Genomic DNA, 17,982 nt, shown 5'->3' on the forward strand with positions numbered 1-17,982 from the left:
TAGAGACAGTGGCTTTCACTGCTGTCAGCAGGAGGGGGCTCCAGATTCCTCAAGATGCTTTAAAATAAGACAAAAAGGAGCAATTATGCAGCCAAACGAAGGAGAAATGGCTGCATACAAAGCAGGACTTTGTCTAGAATAGAAGCACAGCTCAGCTAGACCACGCTAAGGTCTCACCTTCCTCCCCAGCCACAGCTGTGAGGCATCTGTAATTGGATGCTCCAATGGCTCCAGCTCTTGGATTATTCAAACTGCAGGATTTCCAGGAGCCTCGGGTTTCAATTAAGGATATAACCAGACAATAAGATGAGAAAGAGAGCATTGTTGGTATTTTGTTGTTGTTGTTGTTGTTTGGTTTTTTTGTGGGGTTTGATTTTTTTTTTTGCCTTTGTTGTCTATTTCACTAATGCACACAACCAGACTAGTAATGACAGTGATAATATTAACCAGCATGCAGTAAGTGTTAACTACTTGCCAGGGGCTGTTCAAAGTATATTGTATTTTTTAATTTTCACTGAATTTAATGAGACACTGACATCATATTACCACCATCTCCACTCTGCAGAGATAGAAACTGAGGCACAAATAGACTAGGTAATTTACTCAAGTTCACCTAAATGTTAAATGGCAGAACTTGAACTCAAGCTACATGGTCCAGACAGTACTATCTTGACTGTTACACCAATGGCTACTTATATTCAGAGCTGACTATATACCCCAGACCCTGTGTCATCTGCTTTTTGTAATTATTTTATTTAATCTTTACAACACCAAGCAAGGCATAATCATCTTGTATAGAAAGAAAATAGCTGTGTAAGAGAGGAGAAATCATTTGGCTAAGAACACAGATCACAAATGGCCAAAAACCTGGCTATAACTCAGACTTTTATAAAGCCAGACTTTCTACCTTACTTGGTACAGATTCTTGAGTGGTCTTTAAAATTTAGGCTTAGAAAATCATCTAATCTGATCAGAGAGGCTATAACCTAAAGAAATTAAGAGTTAGTGGTGAGGGTCAAAACTAACTTTGGCCTCTGAGAGCTGAGTCCAAATCGTACCTCTCTCCTTTATGAGCTGTGAGTGTCTGGGAAAGTGACTCCACATCTCTGGATTTAGGAATAACCATACTTAGTCTCATGGGATTGAGCTGGTTAAGTAAAAGTGTCTCTCTGCTTACACTGGTTGTGAAGGCAGCAGGTTGCAGCTTCTACATGCAGAACACACCTGTGAGTTTGTGGTTCTGCACTTTGCCAGCAACTCCATTATTAATGTCAAGGCCCAATGTCCTCTAGGTGAACAGGGCCAAGGTTGACAAGGCCATGGGCATGTTTAACAGGCAGTTTAAAACCTAGTTATATGAAGGGCCATTCTCTACTTGGCCAAGCCCAACAGCATCAGCTCAAAGAAATTTTGACTGGGGAAATACATGAATGTGCAATATTTGTCATAATGAGAAACAAAGAAAGGAAATGTGTATAATCCTTCTAAACACTCAATGTGGCAAAAATGATATCATCTATAGCCAGCTGTCTCCAAATTACAGAGTAATAGTTTGTAAGTTTTGTTTGCAAGTCTACATTTTATGACTAGAAATAATGATGTAAAGGCTAAGTAGGTTGCCAGGATGGCTCCTGATATTGAATTAACAGAGAAGGACCTTGAAAACTGCATTATATTTTCCAAATCTTACCGACTTCCAAATGTGTAAAATACTCAAGAAAATTGTGCCTCTCAGATAACTGAACAATTGGATATGGAGGGTTTCCAACCCTCATGAGTAAATGTAATACTCTACTAGATCAATGACATCGTGCACAGGCAGTTTTCCATGGTTTTACTTTCTAGGATCCTTTCCACTGTGCTTGTGAGTTAATGGCTTTGAACCTAGATCCACGGACTTAACCATAATGACCTGCCATCTCCATTTCAACAACTCTTAAAAATCATGATGTATACCTGGTTTCATTTCATAGTTTGGCTCCTTATTTTTGGTTGTCAGGGCTTCTGGTTGAATAGCAGGATACGCTTATGTGACCAGCCCCTCTCCCCTGCCCGTGTAAAAGTCTCAGACCTTCAGACTCAAACAGATTTCTTTCAGAGATATTCAGTATGCCTCTGTAGTTTGCTGAGACAGGGGGGAGGGGAAAAGAACAGAGAAATGAGACAGAGGAGAGAGAGAGACAGACAGAAGGGAGAAGGAAAGGGAGAGAGAGAGGATGAGAGAGGGGGGAGGGAGGGAGGGATGGAGGGAATTTCTATATGGTCACAGATGAGGAAGGACATGGAAACCTGTGCCAGAGCTCCCTCCCTGGAATCTGATGCATATCCTTTTCCTACTACTTGCTCTGTACCCTATGTAGGAAATATCTCAGCCCTCAGTATAATATGCTATTGAGTCATAATTTCTTACAGTAAATCATGAATGAAACAAGCCAGATGCAGTAGTGTGCTCTAATAGTCCCAGTCTAGGGATCATCGGAGCCCAGCCTGAACAAAATAGCAGTAGAATGCTTGCCTTGCATATGTGAAGCCCTGGGTTCACTTCCTCAGCACCACATATATAGAAAAAAGCCAGAAGTGGCACTGTGGTTCAAGTGGTAGAGGGCTAGCCTTGAGCAAAAAGAATTCAGGGACAGTGCTCAGGCCCTGAGTTCAAGTCCCAGGAATGGCAAAAGAGAAAGAGAGAGAGAGAGAGAAAAGGAAAAGGTAAAGGAGAATGAAGAGGAGGAGGAGGAGGAGGAGAAGGAGGAGGAGGAGGAACTGTAAAATCATTAGTCATTTTTAACACACTTTTTTTTTACTTTTGTAACATTCACTTCTTACATATACATAGAAACAACTATGGTTATCATTTGCCCATTATCATTTGAGAAGGCAAAGCAGAGGTTTTGAAGAAAACTTTCTGAGGCTCAGAACAGTTGTTTTTCTGTACAAATTTAAGTCAGATATCTGTTATCAGTTGGGAGGCACTAGGTAATGCTGCAGTGACAAACAGCAGCAAACATTACAGTGGCTTGATATAACAATGGTTCACTTCTCACTCACATTCCAAATGCACTGAAGCTTGAGTTGAAACCCAGCTCTACCTCTAGGACATTGGCTTACAGAGCAACCATGGTCTGGGACATTTTGCCCTGAAGCAACAGAGGGAAAAGAGTTCCAAAGGACATCACATTGGCATTATATGCTCTGCTTCAGAAGTTGTGCTGTTTACACTCTGTCCAGAATTAAACAGATGATCCCAGAAGATTGTAAAGGAACCAAAATCCAATCCTACTATTTATCCTATTCCCAGATAAATGTTATCTAGGAATAAAAATATTTAATGTACTGTCCTAATGACTGAAGTAAGTCTCCATTATTTGGGGAGGGCTATTTGAAGCCTTTTCCTGCATTCCCCACCTTTAGGGAACAGCGCATTCCAATTAGGAAGAGGTTCACAAAATGGCAGGGATTCTCAGCCAGGGTGTAGACAGACATGATAGCCAAGCCATAAAGCACATCAAAGCCCTAAAGACAGGTGGCACTTATGAAAGGCTTCAGGAAGAAAAGCCCACCATAGCTCTTGAGCATCCCTGCTCTAGAGTGCTTCTTCCAGATTGTTCCTACAAGTCCAAAAAATGGAAGAGGAAGAAAAAGGAGAAGTGATGGAGGCAAAGACAATGGTAAAGAAAATGGGTAAGAAAGGGAAATATCTTTAAATGCTTACAGACTCCAATGGTCTGCCTGGGTATTCCAAACCTCACAAAATTCTCACTTGAAATGTACAAGCATTCTTTCATTTATTTAATAAATGAGATGTGCTAGCATTGTGTTAGAGGCAGAGATACCTGAATTAAAAAGAATAGGCTTGGTCAGGTGCTAGTGGCTCATGCCCATGTTCCTAGCTACAGGAGGCCAAGATGGGAGAATCATTGTTCAAGCCAGCTAAGGAAGATAAATCTGCAAGGGTTGACTCACAGCCCTCGATGAAAGGCTAGCCATCTCCAATTAGCCAGCAAAATACCAGACTGAAGGTGTGGCTCAAGTAGTAGAGCATCAGTCATGAGTGACAAAGCTGAGAGAAGGGGGGGGGGGAGTAAGATGGGGGGAGGGGGGCTGAGTTCAAGCCCTGGTACTATCATATACACACATGCAAAAAGAGATCCTTATGCTTACTGGACCCACCCAAATAATCCAGAATAATGCCTCCCAGTTAAAGACCTCAATTGAACCTTTTCTGCAAAGTCCCTTTGCTATATAGGATAATACCCTCACAGGTTCCTGAAATTACAATATGGGCCTCTTTGGGACCATTATTCCGCCTATCCTACCCATTGTGGAATTATAGTATTCCATAATATTGTATTCTGGAAGTTTTCTGTTATTTGCAGTCAAATTCAGTCTTAACTGGAGTCAATTCCAGTTCTACCTCAGGGATTCAGGGAAGGCTTCACAGGAGAAAACCTGGCCTAAACCTGAAGGATGGACAGGAAGTTGTCATATGCAATGTGGAGAGGGCACCCTAGGGAAACATGGAAAGTAATGGGTGTGCACAGTGCATTTGGAAGCAATGAGCACTTCTGTGATTGCTGGTGCATGAAGGGTAGGTGTGTGGGTCAGAGGAGAGGGAGATGAGGGCACGACAGTTCACAGATAGCCTTGCACATTTGTATCTAAGGGGCTCAATTTCACTCGGTAGGTGACAGACCATTGAAGAATGCAAGCAGAAGTGCAAAATTTGACTTGAGGTTAGCATAATCATTTGGCTTTCATGGAGAAACATAATGTGGGGCTAGAGTAAAGGCTAGAGGCAAAACAATTGGTAATTGTCAGTTTGAACCAGAGGTGAGAAATATCAAGATATTCATAAACATTTATTGCATACCTCCCATGTGCCAAGCACAATAAAATTGTGAGGCTTTAAAACAAGGAAAATACATATCAGAACAAGGTCCCCTGTCACCATGCCAACCACAGCCCACAGACCAGGGCATAAAGAACAGGTGCTTATGGAAGAAGCCTCAAGTTTAGACACTGTAAACTCCTGCTCCAAATCCAGCAAGCACAGACAGAGTGGGGTGGGGAACAGAGGAATTAATGTAACCCCATAGGGGCTGGGAATATGGCCTAGTGGTAGAGTGCTCGCCTAGTATACATGAAGCCCTGGGTTCAATTCCTCAGCACCACATATATAGAAAAAAAGCCAGAAGTGGCTCTGTGGCTCAAGTGGTAGAGTGTCAACCTTGAGCAAAAAGAAGCCAGGGACAGTGCTCAGGCTCTGAGTTCAAGCTCCAGGACTGGCAAAAGTAATAATAATAAATAAATAATAAAAATTTAAAAATAAAGTAACCCCACAGTCTCCAGTTCAAAGAGACCCAGGATCAACATGTGACAGGGAATAAGTGGAAAGACCAATGGCACTTTTAAAATGCACTAAAGAGGACTGGGAATATGGCCTAGTGGCAAGAGTGCTTGCCTCATAATACATGAAGCCCTAGGTTCGATTCCTCAGTACCACATATAGAGAAAAGGCCAGAAGTGGCGCTGTGGCTCGAGTTGGCAGAGTGCTAGCCTTGAGCAAAAAGAAGCCAGAAGTGCTCAGGCTCTGAGTTCAAGCCTCAGGACTGGCAAAACAAAAACAAAATGCACTAAAAACCAAGAGCATGAGGGAAGGAGTGACACTGTCCAAAAAGAAATGTACTCATTACCTGACTTCTGTAACTGTAACCCTTCTGTACATCACCTTTATAATAACAATACAAAAATGTTAAAAATATGGCTGCCTGTTTTAAAGGGGTAAACTTTATAATATGTGAATAGTTATGGTAGAAAATCATTTTAGCTGGATGTTGGTAGCTCACATCTATAATCCTAGCTACTCAGGAGGCTGAGATTTGAGGATCGAGGTTTGAAGCCAACCAGGGCAGGTAAGTCTTATCTCCAATTAACCATCATAAAGTGGATCACAAAGTAGAAGTGGAGCTGTGGCTCAAGAGATAGAGTGCCAGCCTTGAGCAACAAAACTAAGGGACAGCGCTCAGGCTTTGAGTTCAAGCCCCATTACTGGGAGAAACAAAAGAGGAACAAAGAATCCTGTGGCTTAGCAGTCTTTGATTGACTCTTCTGCCTCACGAGGATGGTAGAGAATCATTCAGGAAACTGTTCTGACTTACAGCTGTGAGAAAGCAGGTAAGGCACATCACATAGTGCCTTTGCAGATGGTATGTGCTAAATATATTCTAGTTCCTTCCCTCCTGGGTGCCAATACACTTTTTTAAATGATCCTTAGCTCAGCAGCTGCAAGGTATGACATGAGCTTCCGGCAACCTCCCTTCAGATAGACTTGTCCCAGGGAGACAACAGCAAGGATCAGAAAGAAAGACAGAATGGGAACAGAAGGTGCCACTCGCTGCAGAAAGACTGCAGACCTTTGCCGCTACACTGCGCAGATGTGATAAGGGAGAGTCTCATGGAGTGCTGGTAGAGGAAGCCAGGTGGGCACAGAGACTTCTGCTTATAATCCTAGTTTATTCTACAAACAAAGGCCAATATCCAGAGCAGCCAGATCCACCCTGACACCTGGACAAATCCTTCCAAGTATAATACAGGCCTGTTGTTTAGAGATGACTCATGCCTCACTCTCTTTGCTATGGGTTCCTCAAAATTAGAATGAACCCAAAACAATTTTCATAATCAAAATTTTGTAGCATAGTACCCAAGGGAGGGAGGAGGGAGGGGTGTGTGTGTGTGTGTGTGTGTGTGTGTGTGTGTGTGTGTGTGTGTGTGTGTGTGTGTGCTGGTCCTGGGACTTGAACTCAGGGCCTAGGCACCATCCCTGAGGTTTTTCACTCAAGGCTAGCACTCTACCACTTGAATCACAGATTGACTTCCAGCTTTCTGATTGTTGATTAAAGATAAAGAGTGTCACACACCTTTCTACCAGGGCTAGCTTCACACCGCCTTCCTCAGATCCCAACCTTCTGAGTAGCTACAGGTGTGAGCTACCAACACCTGGCTTGAGAGGTTGTTTTGTTCACCGGGCTTCTCCTTTGTGACTATTTAAAAGCACAAGGTACTTACCAAGTGCCTGACATATGACCAGCCCTGTGAAAGATACCATTGTGAGAGAGAAAACCAAGCACAAACCACAGTCCCTGCTCTTAAGGAGCCAGTTAACCTCTTAGCTTGAGAGGACTGCTTCCCAGTCAACGTGTAAAAGGCATCGTGTCTTGCACAGAGCAATGGTTCTCTTGTTATTTGTCCACTGGGTCAATGAATTAATAGATGACACAATAACATGACAATTGTACAGTGTGAAGCTCACTCTAAGAACCACAAGATGGGATGGAGTAGCTGGAAAAGGCTTGTGCCAGAGACGGCTAGTTGCCTACTCTCTGTCAATTCTTCCATTTTTCCTTGTAACAGAGGTCTATTTTACTTGAGGTGGCCATATGCCTAGATAAAATTTATTTCCCAGCCTTCCCTATAGCTAGAGGTGGGCAAGAAATATACTGAGAGGCTTCTAAAAATGTGCCCTAAAAGGCATACCAACAGGTGCCACTCATTCTTGTGCTTTCTTCCTGCTCTTTTTTGTTGTTGCTGTTGTTTTGTTTGGCTTAGGCTGTTTACCCAGGGTTGACCTTGGAACACAGTCTTCCTACCTGTGCCTCTTGTCTAGTTGGGACTGCAGGCATGGGCTACCATGCCTGCCTGGTTGGTTGAGATGTGCTATTGACCATTTTTTGGTTATCTTTCATGATGATTTCTACCCTGCCACTGGAGTAGTTTGGATCACAAGCACGTAATCCTACTTTCACTCCCTTTCTCCTGGTTCTTCTAATTCCTGCCTGAAACATATGTGTGATTTTTGGCTCTCCAGTGGTAATTCTGGACTACAAGGCAACTTTAAAGCCAGGAAAAACAAAAAAGACCTGAATTCCTGGTGATCATGGAGTATTCCTATATTCTTTTCAAACTGCTTACTTCTGGAATTCTTTCATGTGAGAGGTAAACCTCTATCTTGTTTAAGCTATGCTATGGGGTGCAGCTACTCTGTGGGGTACAGCTACTCTGTGCTGCAACTAACCCACAGCTGAAGCAATGCAAGGTTCCAGGGAAAAGACAGGCTTTAAAGGAAGGATTAGGAAAGTGAGACGAAATGGCCAATTTAAATACCAGAACCTGCACAAGAAAAGATACCAGCGTGAAGGGAAAAAAAGATGTGAATATGAGCAGAAGTCTGGGTCAGCCAACTAGAAATCCCTGGACTTAATTACAGTAACAATACCATCTAAGATATAGAGGCCAAGTGGCTAGCCCTGTGTTGTTTAGCCTCTGTCTTGTTTTGTCTTCACAAGCCTATGATCTATCTACTCCTATTAGGAATCCAATTCTGCAGACAAAAACCTTCTAGAAGGTCAGCAACTCACCCAATGGTATCATCACAACCCTATAATGTGATAACCCCATCTTGCTGTAGTAGCAACTGTTTTCAGATGAGAAAAGTGTTTATGCCACTATTTAAAAGCCAGATCACTGTGCACTGGTGGCTAATACCTATGATCCTATCTACTCAGGAAACTGAGTAGGAGGATCACAGTTCAAAGCCAGCCTAGGCAAACAACAACAACAAAAACCATGATACTCTTCCAACTAACCAGGAAAAACAGAAAAAAGATAACATCTCATTCTATAGACCTGGAATTTGTGATCCTCCTGCTTCTGCCTCCCAGGTGCTAGGATTACAGGCATGCGCCACCATGCCTGACTTCAAATAGGTTTTTAATATCTCTCCACAACAGGGACCAGAAAAAAATTACTTTATCACAGCTAAGGCCAGAAATTCAATACTTTGAATTAAGTTATTCAGACATATCCACCAAACAGAAGGAATTCTTCCTGGAGCACAAAAAAATCTCATTAGTCCCTGATGGGAAGAGAAAAAAAAATCCATCAGGTTACAAATGAGCTCTAAGTAATTTGAGTACCTAGTAGGAAATGCATTTCTCATGAAGATGAAAAAGTAAACTATCTCCATCAGCAATTTGGCAGTGCAATGGCAGGATTCCCCAAATGGAGAAATCTGGTACTGTGCCACTGGCTTAGGACAATGTTACAGGTCAGCCTGTGGACTGACCTGAGTTCCATTGCTGAGTCCATCCCATGCTAGCTGTGGGACTCTAACAAGTTTCTTTCTCCCTCAGCGCCTCAGCACCTTCCCCTGTGAAATGGGATTCATCATTTGTACCTGCCAAGGTGGCTGTGAAGCTAAGAGACTGTCTGCTGCTCTATTGCCAGAATTTTGACAGCACTGATGGCTTTAGTGTCCTCGGCTTAAAACTCCAGGAAAAAGATGCACAAGGTGACTCATGCCTGTAATCCAAGCTACATAAGAGACTGAGATATGAGGATTGAGGTTAGAAGCCAGTTCAGGCAGACAAATCCAAGGAACTCTTTCCTATAACCAGCAAAAAGCTAGAAGCAGAGCGTAGCTCAAGTGGTAGAGTGCCACCCATGACCCAGAAAAGGCTGAACAAGACAGGCCAAAGTATATCAACTCTAAGATTCCAGTTCTAGGCTTTTGGATGTGTCTGAGACTTTAAATATTCCTTCTCCAGGATTTAACAACACTCCACTATAAAGTGGTTTATTAACCTAGAAACTTAAAAGTTTCAGCCCATTAGTCAAATAGCTAGGGAGAACTATAAAGTTGGGCCACCAACATGGGCGATCTCCGCCCAGAATGAAGCAAGACCTCAGTAAACACTTGCTGAGTGGAACAGACAGATGGATGAATGGACAGATGAGTGAGTTCCAAGGGCTGACAAAAATAGTGAACACTTGTCTCCATGGAGCAAAGTGTAATGCAAGGAGAAAATGCCACCCATTTAAAATATTAATGATATTTACTTTGTCATTTAAACTAAGACCAGAACATCAGATGAATAGTTTATGCCAGTCAATAGGATGCTCCGCTCTGAAAAACCACTGCTGGGCCTTTGTTATAGAGGAGAGCCTGTTTACAAAGAATACAGGCATGCAGGCTGCAAAAGGGATGCATAAATGCTGAGAATGATCTGCCACTCAACTCCTGCATTGGAATGGCACAGAAGCATGCCAATATGCAAAAGGAAACACCATGCTGTGTGTCTAAGATGGCCAGCCACACGGGTGGGAAGGAATCTGAAGCTCAGCAGGTGGACACCTAGGATGTCCATTGGTAAGCATCAGCTACAATAGTTGATTCCAGAAGCAGCCTGTCAAGAGTTTTCTGGGAACTTCAGTGACACAGAAGACTCTCATAATGCACACAAAGTTAGGTGCTCTGTGATCTCTACAAGCTAGATGCACTGCTTTAAATATTGTCTTGCAAGTTGGTGTCAGTGGCTCACACCTGTAATCCTAGCTACTCAGGAGGCTGAGATTTGAGGATCACAGTTTGTTCAAAGCTAGCCTGAGTAGGAAAGTCCATGAAACTCTTGTCTTCAATTAATGACCGAAGAGCCAGAAGTGGTGCTATGGCTCAAGTGGTAGAGCACCAGCCTTGAACAAAATAGCTAAGGGAGGTATGATATTCATCAAGACACATTGTATCCATAAATTGCTTTGTTTAATAGCAACTCCTTTGTACAATTACTTAAAGATAATAAAATATTTTTAAAAACAAAAAGAATGTTTAAAGCTAGGGGACAGTAGTCAAGTTCCAAGTCCAGACACAAACTAATAATGTTGTATCTAGGGCACAATAATATACACATAAATAAGCAAACAAATAAATATTTTCTTGCATTTAACCTTCTTAATTATCATGAGGGATAGGTACCAATACTTGTGGCTACACACCTTAGCATTTGTTTAAAAACCTGAACTTTTGGGAACCAGACTGATGAGGTTCAAAAAGTGCTGGATGACTCTGGGCAAGGTAGGTCACTTAAGCTCTGCAAGCCTCATGAGTCCCATGTGTAAAATGGAAATTATAGTAGTACCTGTCTGGCAAAGCTGTTGTATGACACAAATGAATGAATAGGGAGGTTCTCCGACAGAAGCTGGCAAACACAAGCTCTCAGTAAGGGTTTGCGATTCCTGCTATTCCTGCTGGAGAGCCAGCAAGGGAGGCCAGCTTGCCCACAGGGACACAGACACAGGTTTGACTTCACAGTACAGATGACTCAGCATGACAATTCTGGCTCGGCCCACCTCCCATTCATACCACCACTATCATCCCCCAATCCTAACCAGGCCCAAAAGATGCTTAAAGACTGGGCTCAGTGAACTGGCATTCTAATCTATTTTAACTCTGCTTTTGCTGTCTTGTGTAGAAAGAAACCCTAAGGGTGTCTTGGTTTAGAGATTTGAGAGAAAATGGTCCTTATCCAAGGAGGAGAATACCTATGCCTTTGGGCCTTCTTATATGAGGACTCTCTTTCAAAGGACTCTATTTCCTTGAAACCCAGAGGAGGCACAGCCAATTATTAACCAATAGAATCTGCCCTTCAGCAGAGCATCTGTGGTTCATGCCTATAATCCTAGCTACCAGGGAGGTTGAGTACGGGATGATCATGGTTCAAGGCCAGCCCAGGGAGAAAAATTCTCAAGCCCTCTTCTCAACCCACAGTTATTATCTCAAGCCATGTAGGAGGCTGAGACTGGGAGGATCGATGGAGGTTTCCAGGACAGCCCTAGCCAAAAAGTCTGCAAGACTCCACAGAAGGAAGCTGGATGAGGTAGTGCATACCTATAGTCCTAGCTACAAAGGAAGTCTAAAGTAGGGAGGTCACAGCTCAGGCTCTCATTCAGGCAGGAAGCAAGACCCTATCTCAAAAATAATCAGCGAGTAACAAGGCTAGAGGGCATAGCTCAAGTGATAGAGAAACCGGCCTAGCAAGCTAGAAACCCTAAGTTCAAACCCCAGGACGTCCATGAAACCTGTCCTTCAGTCAAGTCCTGTGATATGGGATGTGATCACAGGCAGAGAGGGAGAAAGTATGTGGACCAGGTCCAGTGTAAGAGTTTCACGAACCAAGTTCTCACTCTACTTTGGGTTCTGCCCTGTTGCCTGGAAGTTTCTAGAAAGAGCCAGTTATGCTAGTCAACAACAACAATAATAAATCTGTTATAGATGTTCAAACCACTTGTGACTCAGAATAGCCTGGAAGTAAGCATCTTTGAAGAGTTGATACCAAGAAAAACAGCCTATAGCAGTAGGGAGTTAACCCTTTCAGCTGCTTCCTGGGTGCCAGAGCCTGTGTATATAGCCCATATCTATGGTATGAGTTGTGTCTATCAGCCCATTTTACAGATGAGGAAAACAAGCTATAGAAAAGTTAAATCCCCCCCCCAACACACACACCCAGAGTACACAGCACTGTGATTCAGAGGGTATAGGTTGATTTTAGACAGGAACTCATTAAGTCACCCAGGCTAGCTTTGAACTCTTGTCGTTGTTGTTGTTGTTGTTGTTGTTTGGGATTTCTTTCTTTCTTTTCTTTTTTTTTTTTTTCGCTTTATTTTTCAAATAGGGGCCAGCCTGGAACTCAATCCTCCTATTTACACCTCCCACTGACAGGCATGAGCCAGTACATTCAACTTACTGGTCGAGATAGGGTTTTGCTAAGTTTTTTCCTGGCCTGGCCTGGTATCATACTTCTTTTGATCTCTACCTCCAGAGTAGCTATGATTACAAGTGTAATCCATCACACTGGGACCTTGAACCCTTGAGTTCCCCCTCCCCAGTGCTAGGGCTTGAACTCAAGACCTCATTTGTTTCTTCGGCTTTCTTATTGATAGCTGGTACTCTGTCACTTGAGTCACACCTCCACTTCTGGCTTTTCACTGGTTAATTGGAGATATGTGTCTCTTGGACTGTTCTGCCTTGTCTGGCTCCAAAGCACAGTTCTCAGATCTTAGCTTCTGATTAGCTAGGATTACCAACATGAGACATAAGTGCCTGGTTGAAGTGATTACTGAATAAATGCTATGAAGAAAATTGAGGGGCTGGGGATATGGCCTAGTGGCAAGAACACTCACCTCGTATACATGAAGCCCTGGGTTCAATTCCCCAGCACCACATATATAGAAAACGACCACAAGTGGCGCTATGGCTCAAGTGGCAGAGTGCTAGCCTTGAGCAAAAAGAAGCCAGGGACAGTGCTCAGGCCCTGAGTCCAAGGCCCAGGACTGGCAAAAAATAAATAAATAAATAAGAAAATTGAGGCAGGAAATCAAAAGCAAGGGTGGCTAACGAAGGCCTCACAATGCTTTCCTTACAGATGCACTGACTCCAGTGAGCTGCCCCATACAATGTAACGCCTCTGTCCTTCCTCAATTCATTCTACTGCCTCCCTATATATTTGAAAGCCTCTTCTCTTAGACATGTGCATAAGTATGCATGTGTTTGTACACATTTGCATACATGTGTGCAACCATTAACTTCCTTAAGGAGGAGGTTTCAGAGGGAGGAGGTGGGAGCCTTCACGTGTCCCTATGTATAGTTCCTACTCAAACTTGCCCTGAAGAGGGGGCCCAAAATGGGGCTTGATATTCAGCCCTGGTGCAACCATCCAAAGCCACAAGTGCTAGGCACGTGCACTGGCTGACTCTTCACTCTAGTAGAAGGAGAATCTTCTGTCATTGGTCAACCCAGAGTGGAATGAGCAGAATCTTTTGCAGTTTGTTAGCCAAGAGGTTATGCTGCTTCCTAATTTGCATCAAGTACTAGCGAGGAGACCACTCATGGAATTAAGAATCAGTCCTGGGAGAAAATACAATGTGTTGGACAGAGTGATTGATGTGGGTGTCTGGGGAGATGGGGCAGGAGCCAGCTCTGAAGCAGGTGGGGGCCACTTGGGTAGCCTCCACTGAGGGCATTTGGAACGTGACCCTAGAATGCTGTCTTCAGATGCTTGCTTTAAGTTAAAGGGGGACATAAAAAAATGTTACTAGCATGGGTGGCAAAGCATTACCTATGGGAAAAGCAGCCAATCTCTGCTAATGAATAACTATAATTGATCAAAACAGATGACTCGATGGACTTTCCAAATGTGCTGCTCTTAGCAAAGTGGACAGTTTTTCATTCAGATGCAAACTTGCCCAGATAAGATCTAATAATGGAGATTTTGGAACAATCCCAGCATCTGTGATGTCTCTACTTTTTTTTTTTTAACCCTTCTCTGAGCGAGAAGGCATCTTAAGTTCCTGATGGGAGCTCAACCAAACATGACACCAATGTATGTTTCCCTCATGATGGAGGGGACAGTGAGAGTCCCCAGAATCCTTTCCCACCCCACAACCCCATCTAACCTTTCCTCCTTACTCCATTTCCACTCTGTAACCTATGAAAAGCCTGGTGGCCATTCAGTCCAAGGCACACTCACGCTTATTCAGACATTTACTGAGCACTGTGCAGGCCACAGAAAGGAGAGAGTCAGAAATGATTAAGAGGAAACTCTGCCCTCAAAGAGGAAAGCAGATGCAAGGGGGAGGCAATGGGACAGGACAGAGGCCCTAGCGAACGTCTCAGGTCACTTGTTCAACCTCTTAATCTTCCTGGGCTTCAGATTCCTCCTTTATCAAGTGAAGGCACTGGCTGAAGATAGGACTGCTGGGCACCAAGCCAGCTGAAAAAAATGACTCTAAGCCTCCCAGGCTCCTAGGAAGCTGACAGAGCCAGGGCATCCTTCTAGGAAGTCAGCAAAGGGGTGGTAAGTGCCATGCCTCCCTTCTTGCAGTGAATTATTTGGTCCCAGCACAAGATGAAAGCCAGAGAGTATGTGAGATAAGTCTTGCACACCAAACAACCTGGGGATGGGAGTAAGGGTGGGAAGCACTGGCGTTTGTGGGGGAATGTGAGGGACCTGTGGAAGGTAGCCTGGAAGTAAGGATGGTGGCAGTGGTGTCCCAAGGGAGGAGAAAGGCTGAGGCTTGAAGGAAAAGAGTCATTCCTTAGTCTGACCCCTGCCATGACCACTCTTTGTAAACTCGCCCAAGCCCCAAATTCATTTTGCACTATACCTTGTTTTTTAAGTTCCACAAGGGGCTTTAAAGAGATAAAATTTAATCCCCGACCCCACCTTCTTCCCAGTGCCTAAGGGTTTAAAGAGGAACTTCAAGATTTGGGGGAGAGCAATGATGTTCAGGGGAGGGATGGGGGGGAAGGGATCTAGAGGTGGGAAGGAATCTAGTGAGGGGTGCGCCTACCTGCCGAGAAGCCTTCCTCGTGATCTGAGCTGTTGCGGCTACAGTCGCTGCCTCTCTCGGGCGAGCTGTGACTGGGCGAGTCCCGCTCTGGCACCCTCAGGAACCTCTTGCGCCCCCACTGGGTGAGGTGCTCCCGGGCCCCGCGCTTGGGGGCCTCATCCTCCTTGGCCTCCACCTCCACATGCTCCTGGTCTTTCCGGCGCTGCTGCCTCCGGCCCCCGGGGATCAAGTGCATCCAGCGATGGGGGCTGGATGCCCTTGCTGGCTTCTCGGCCTCATCGCGGGTTCCAAGCCGACAGGGGGCCACAAGCAAGTGACCGAGGACAAATTTCTCATTCAGATCCACCATCTCGAAGTCGTGGTCACTGCTGTCTCCACCATCGTCGGCGCCCGAGGCGTCCGGCTCACTCTCCTCCGAGCCCCGCCCCGCGCGGCTCCCGGAGGACCTCTCCTCTCCGGGTGCGGGGGCAACCGTGCCATCGTGACCGGGGGGCGCACAGTCATCCCGCAGCCTGAAGAGCAGGCGAGGCTGCACCAGCTGCTGGTGGATGGCGGCGGTCAGGCTGCGCACCGCGCCCCCTCCCTCCGCCACCCGGGGCCAAGTGGGAAGGTCCACGCACACGGAGAGAGGAGGCTCGGCCTTGGCCGACACCTCCCGATCGCGACCCCTATTGGGGCCCCCGCCGCGCCCCGCTGCCCTCTCCTCCACGCACTGTGTCGACTCCCGCTCCCAGCCCGCCCGCCCCGGCTCCAGGGCTCCGGCGCCCCCGCAGTCGCCGTCTTCGCCCGCCAGGCGGCTGCCGGGTAGGTCCGGCTTCTCCCCAGCCAGGGCCGCCTGCAGGTAGGAGACTTTGAACTTCTCTTCCGCCAACACCTGTTGCAACTGCTTCAGGTTGAGTTTGCAGCGCTCCAGCTCCCGCTCCATGTCCTGCACCGACTCCAGCGTCATGGCCGGTGCCTCCTGCCCGGGGAACTCGGCTTGCCAGTGGCGCTCAAACTCCTGCGGGTCCCACATGCCGGGCGCCCCGTCGGGCCTCCGCTGGGAGCCGGGGCTCCTGCGCACCGCGGCCTGCTGGGGTCGCGCCCGGCCCTCCCCGCGCCGGCGCAGCCTCCTTCCCTTCCTTCGGCGCCTGAAGAGAAAAAGAGAGGAAAAAAATAATAATAAAGTTTTTTCTCCTTCCGCCCTCGTGCCTTTTTTTGTTTCCCCTCTTCTTCTGGGTTTCGCCTCCCTGACGTCAGCGGCCACCCTCGGCGGAGGCGGGAGCCTTGGGCCCGCCCCGGGCAGCTCGCTAGGGGCCGCGGGGCTGCACCCCTCCGCTGGGTGCGATGCCCCGCGGGCTGTGGCTGCGGCAAAGCCGCGGCGGGGGGCGGAGCCTCGTGCGCGCCCGGTCTGGGCCTGCGGGCGCGTCCGGGAGCTGCCCCGGGAGCCGTGAGAGGGCCACCGAGGGGCGGGCTGGCGGGGCTGCCAACCTCGGAGACACCGGCGACACCCGGCCCGCGTGCACCTCCGGCGCTGACCGTGCTGCGCAGCTCCCGCCGCAGCGCGCGGGCCGCGCCCCCCTCCCTGCACCCGTGCGCGCGCGGCTGCGGGGGGGGGGGGCGGCGGGAGCGGGGTAGGCGGGAGCCTGGCCTGGGAGCGCGCAGGGGCGCCCCGAGCTCTCCACCAAGGGTCAGGGCGGCGCCTAGGACCGACGCGGAAAATATGCGGGCCAGGAGATGTGGCGTAGTGGCCTGGACAGGTGTTGGACACAGATCCATCAGCCGTCTGCGGAGCCACCCAGCGCCTTGGACTAACTTATCCAAGATCACACGGCAGTGCCATCGAACACCGGGGATAAAACTGGTCTTCGAGTCCCTTTGAATATTCCCGTGACGACTCACTGGAGCTTTGCCGGGGAGAAATGAGCAAGGGTGACAGCTACCAGCGGCTTTGCTGGAGAGTTCTGTGACTTGAAAGCTGAAGGCACACCCAGGTGACAATCCAAGCCGTGGCTTCGGGAATCTAAACCTAGCAGGAGACTCTCCACTCCACCTCCTCTATAGGGCCTGGGACAGCTACCCTAGGAGGAAACGAAACTAGTTGCTGGGAGGAGCCCGGCTCGGTGGGCTTTGTAGGGGCTCCGCTTAGCCCTGCCCCTGATTCCTGGTGCTGCTGCTCTCCCCTTCCTTTCTTCTCCCGGCTCTGGGTGAGGTCGGCTGCCTGCCAAGAGAGGCACTGATAGGACGTCTGCATGCCTCGATGTACTTGCAAGACAGGGGGACCTTATCAGTGATTCTCCATGCTCTCTTGTCAAGGTCAAGGAAATTGATACGCTTTAAGAGGCAAAGTGACTTGGCAGCGGGAAATTCTTCCTCCCCCAACTGTGGACTCTGCAGACTGGAGCTACACTGTCCAGCCACCTGCCACTCACCTCTCACCTGCACAATTGTCACAGGGCATCTAGTTCTCTCTCTCTCTCTCTCTGAGTGTGTGTGTGTGTGTGTGTGTGTGTGTGTCTGTCTGTCTGTCTGTCTGTCTGTCCTGGGCCCCAAGTTTTTTGCACAAGGCTGTTGGCTCTACCACTTGAGCTACACCTCCACTTCTGGCCTTTTGGTAGTTAATTGAAGATAAGAGTCTCATGAACTTTCTTGCCCTGGCTGGCTGGGAACCAAATCTTCAGATCTCAGCTTCCTGAATAGCTAGGATTACAAGGTACTAGCCACTGATGCTTAGTATTTCTTAACTACTTAGCTCCCAGCTCACCTAGAGGGTGGAGTTCAGACTCCTTGGCGTGACCTCTGCCCACTTTTCTGCCTTCTTCCTGC

The 17,982-nt window shown here is 46.8% G+C and overlaps 1 protein-coding gene across 1 annotated transcript in view; it reads right to left on the reverse strand.

Annotated features, from left to right (window-relative positions):
• Abr (ABR activator of RhoGEF and GTPase) overlaps nucleotides 1-16,267 on the reverse strand; it is a 207,830-nt gene extending 191,563 nt beyond the window's left edge. Inside the window, exon 1 of the mRNA XM_048366982.1 lies at nucleotides 15,178-16,267. Within this exon, the coding sequence (XP_048222939.1) occupies nucleotides 15,178-16,192 (1,015 nt within the window). The 5' untranslated portion in view covers nucleotides 16,193-16,267. The remainder of the gene's footprint in view (nucleotides 1-15,177) is intronic.
• Between the last annotated feature and the right edge of the window lie 1,715 nt (nucleotides 16,268-17,982).

This window comes from Perognathus longimembris, chromosome 17, assembly GCF_023159225.1.
Source record: "Perognathus longimembris pacificus isolate PPM17 chromosome 17, ASM2315922v1, whole genome shotgun sequence".
In the NCBI taxonomy this organism is placed as follows: domain Eukaryota; kingdom Metazoa; phylum Chordata; class Mammalia; order Rodentia; family Heteromyidae; genus Perognathus; species Perognathus longimembris.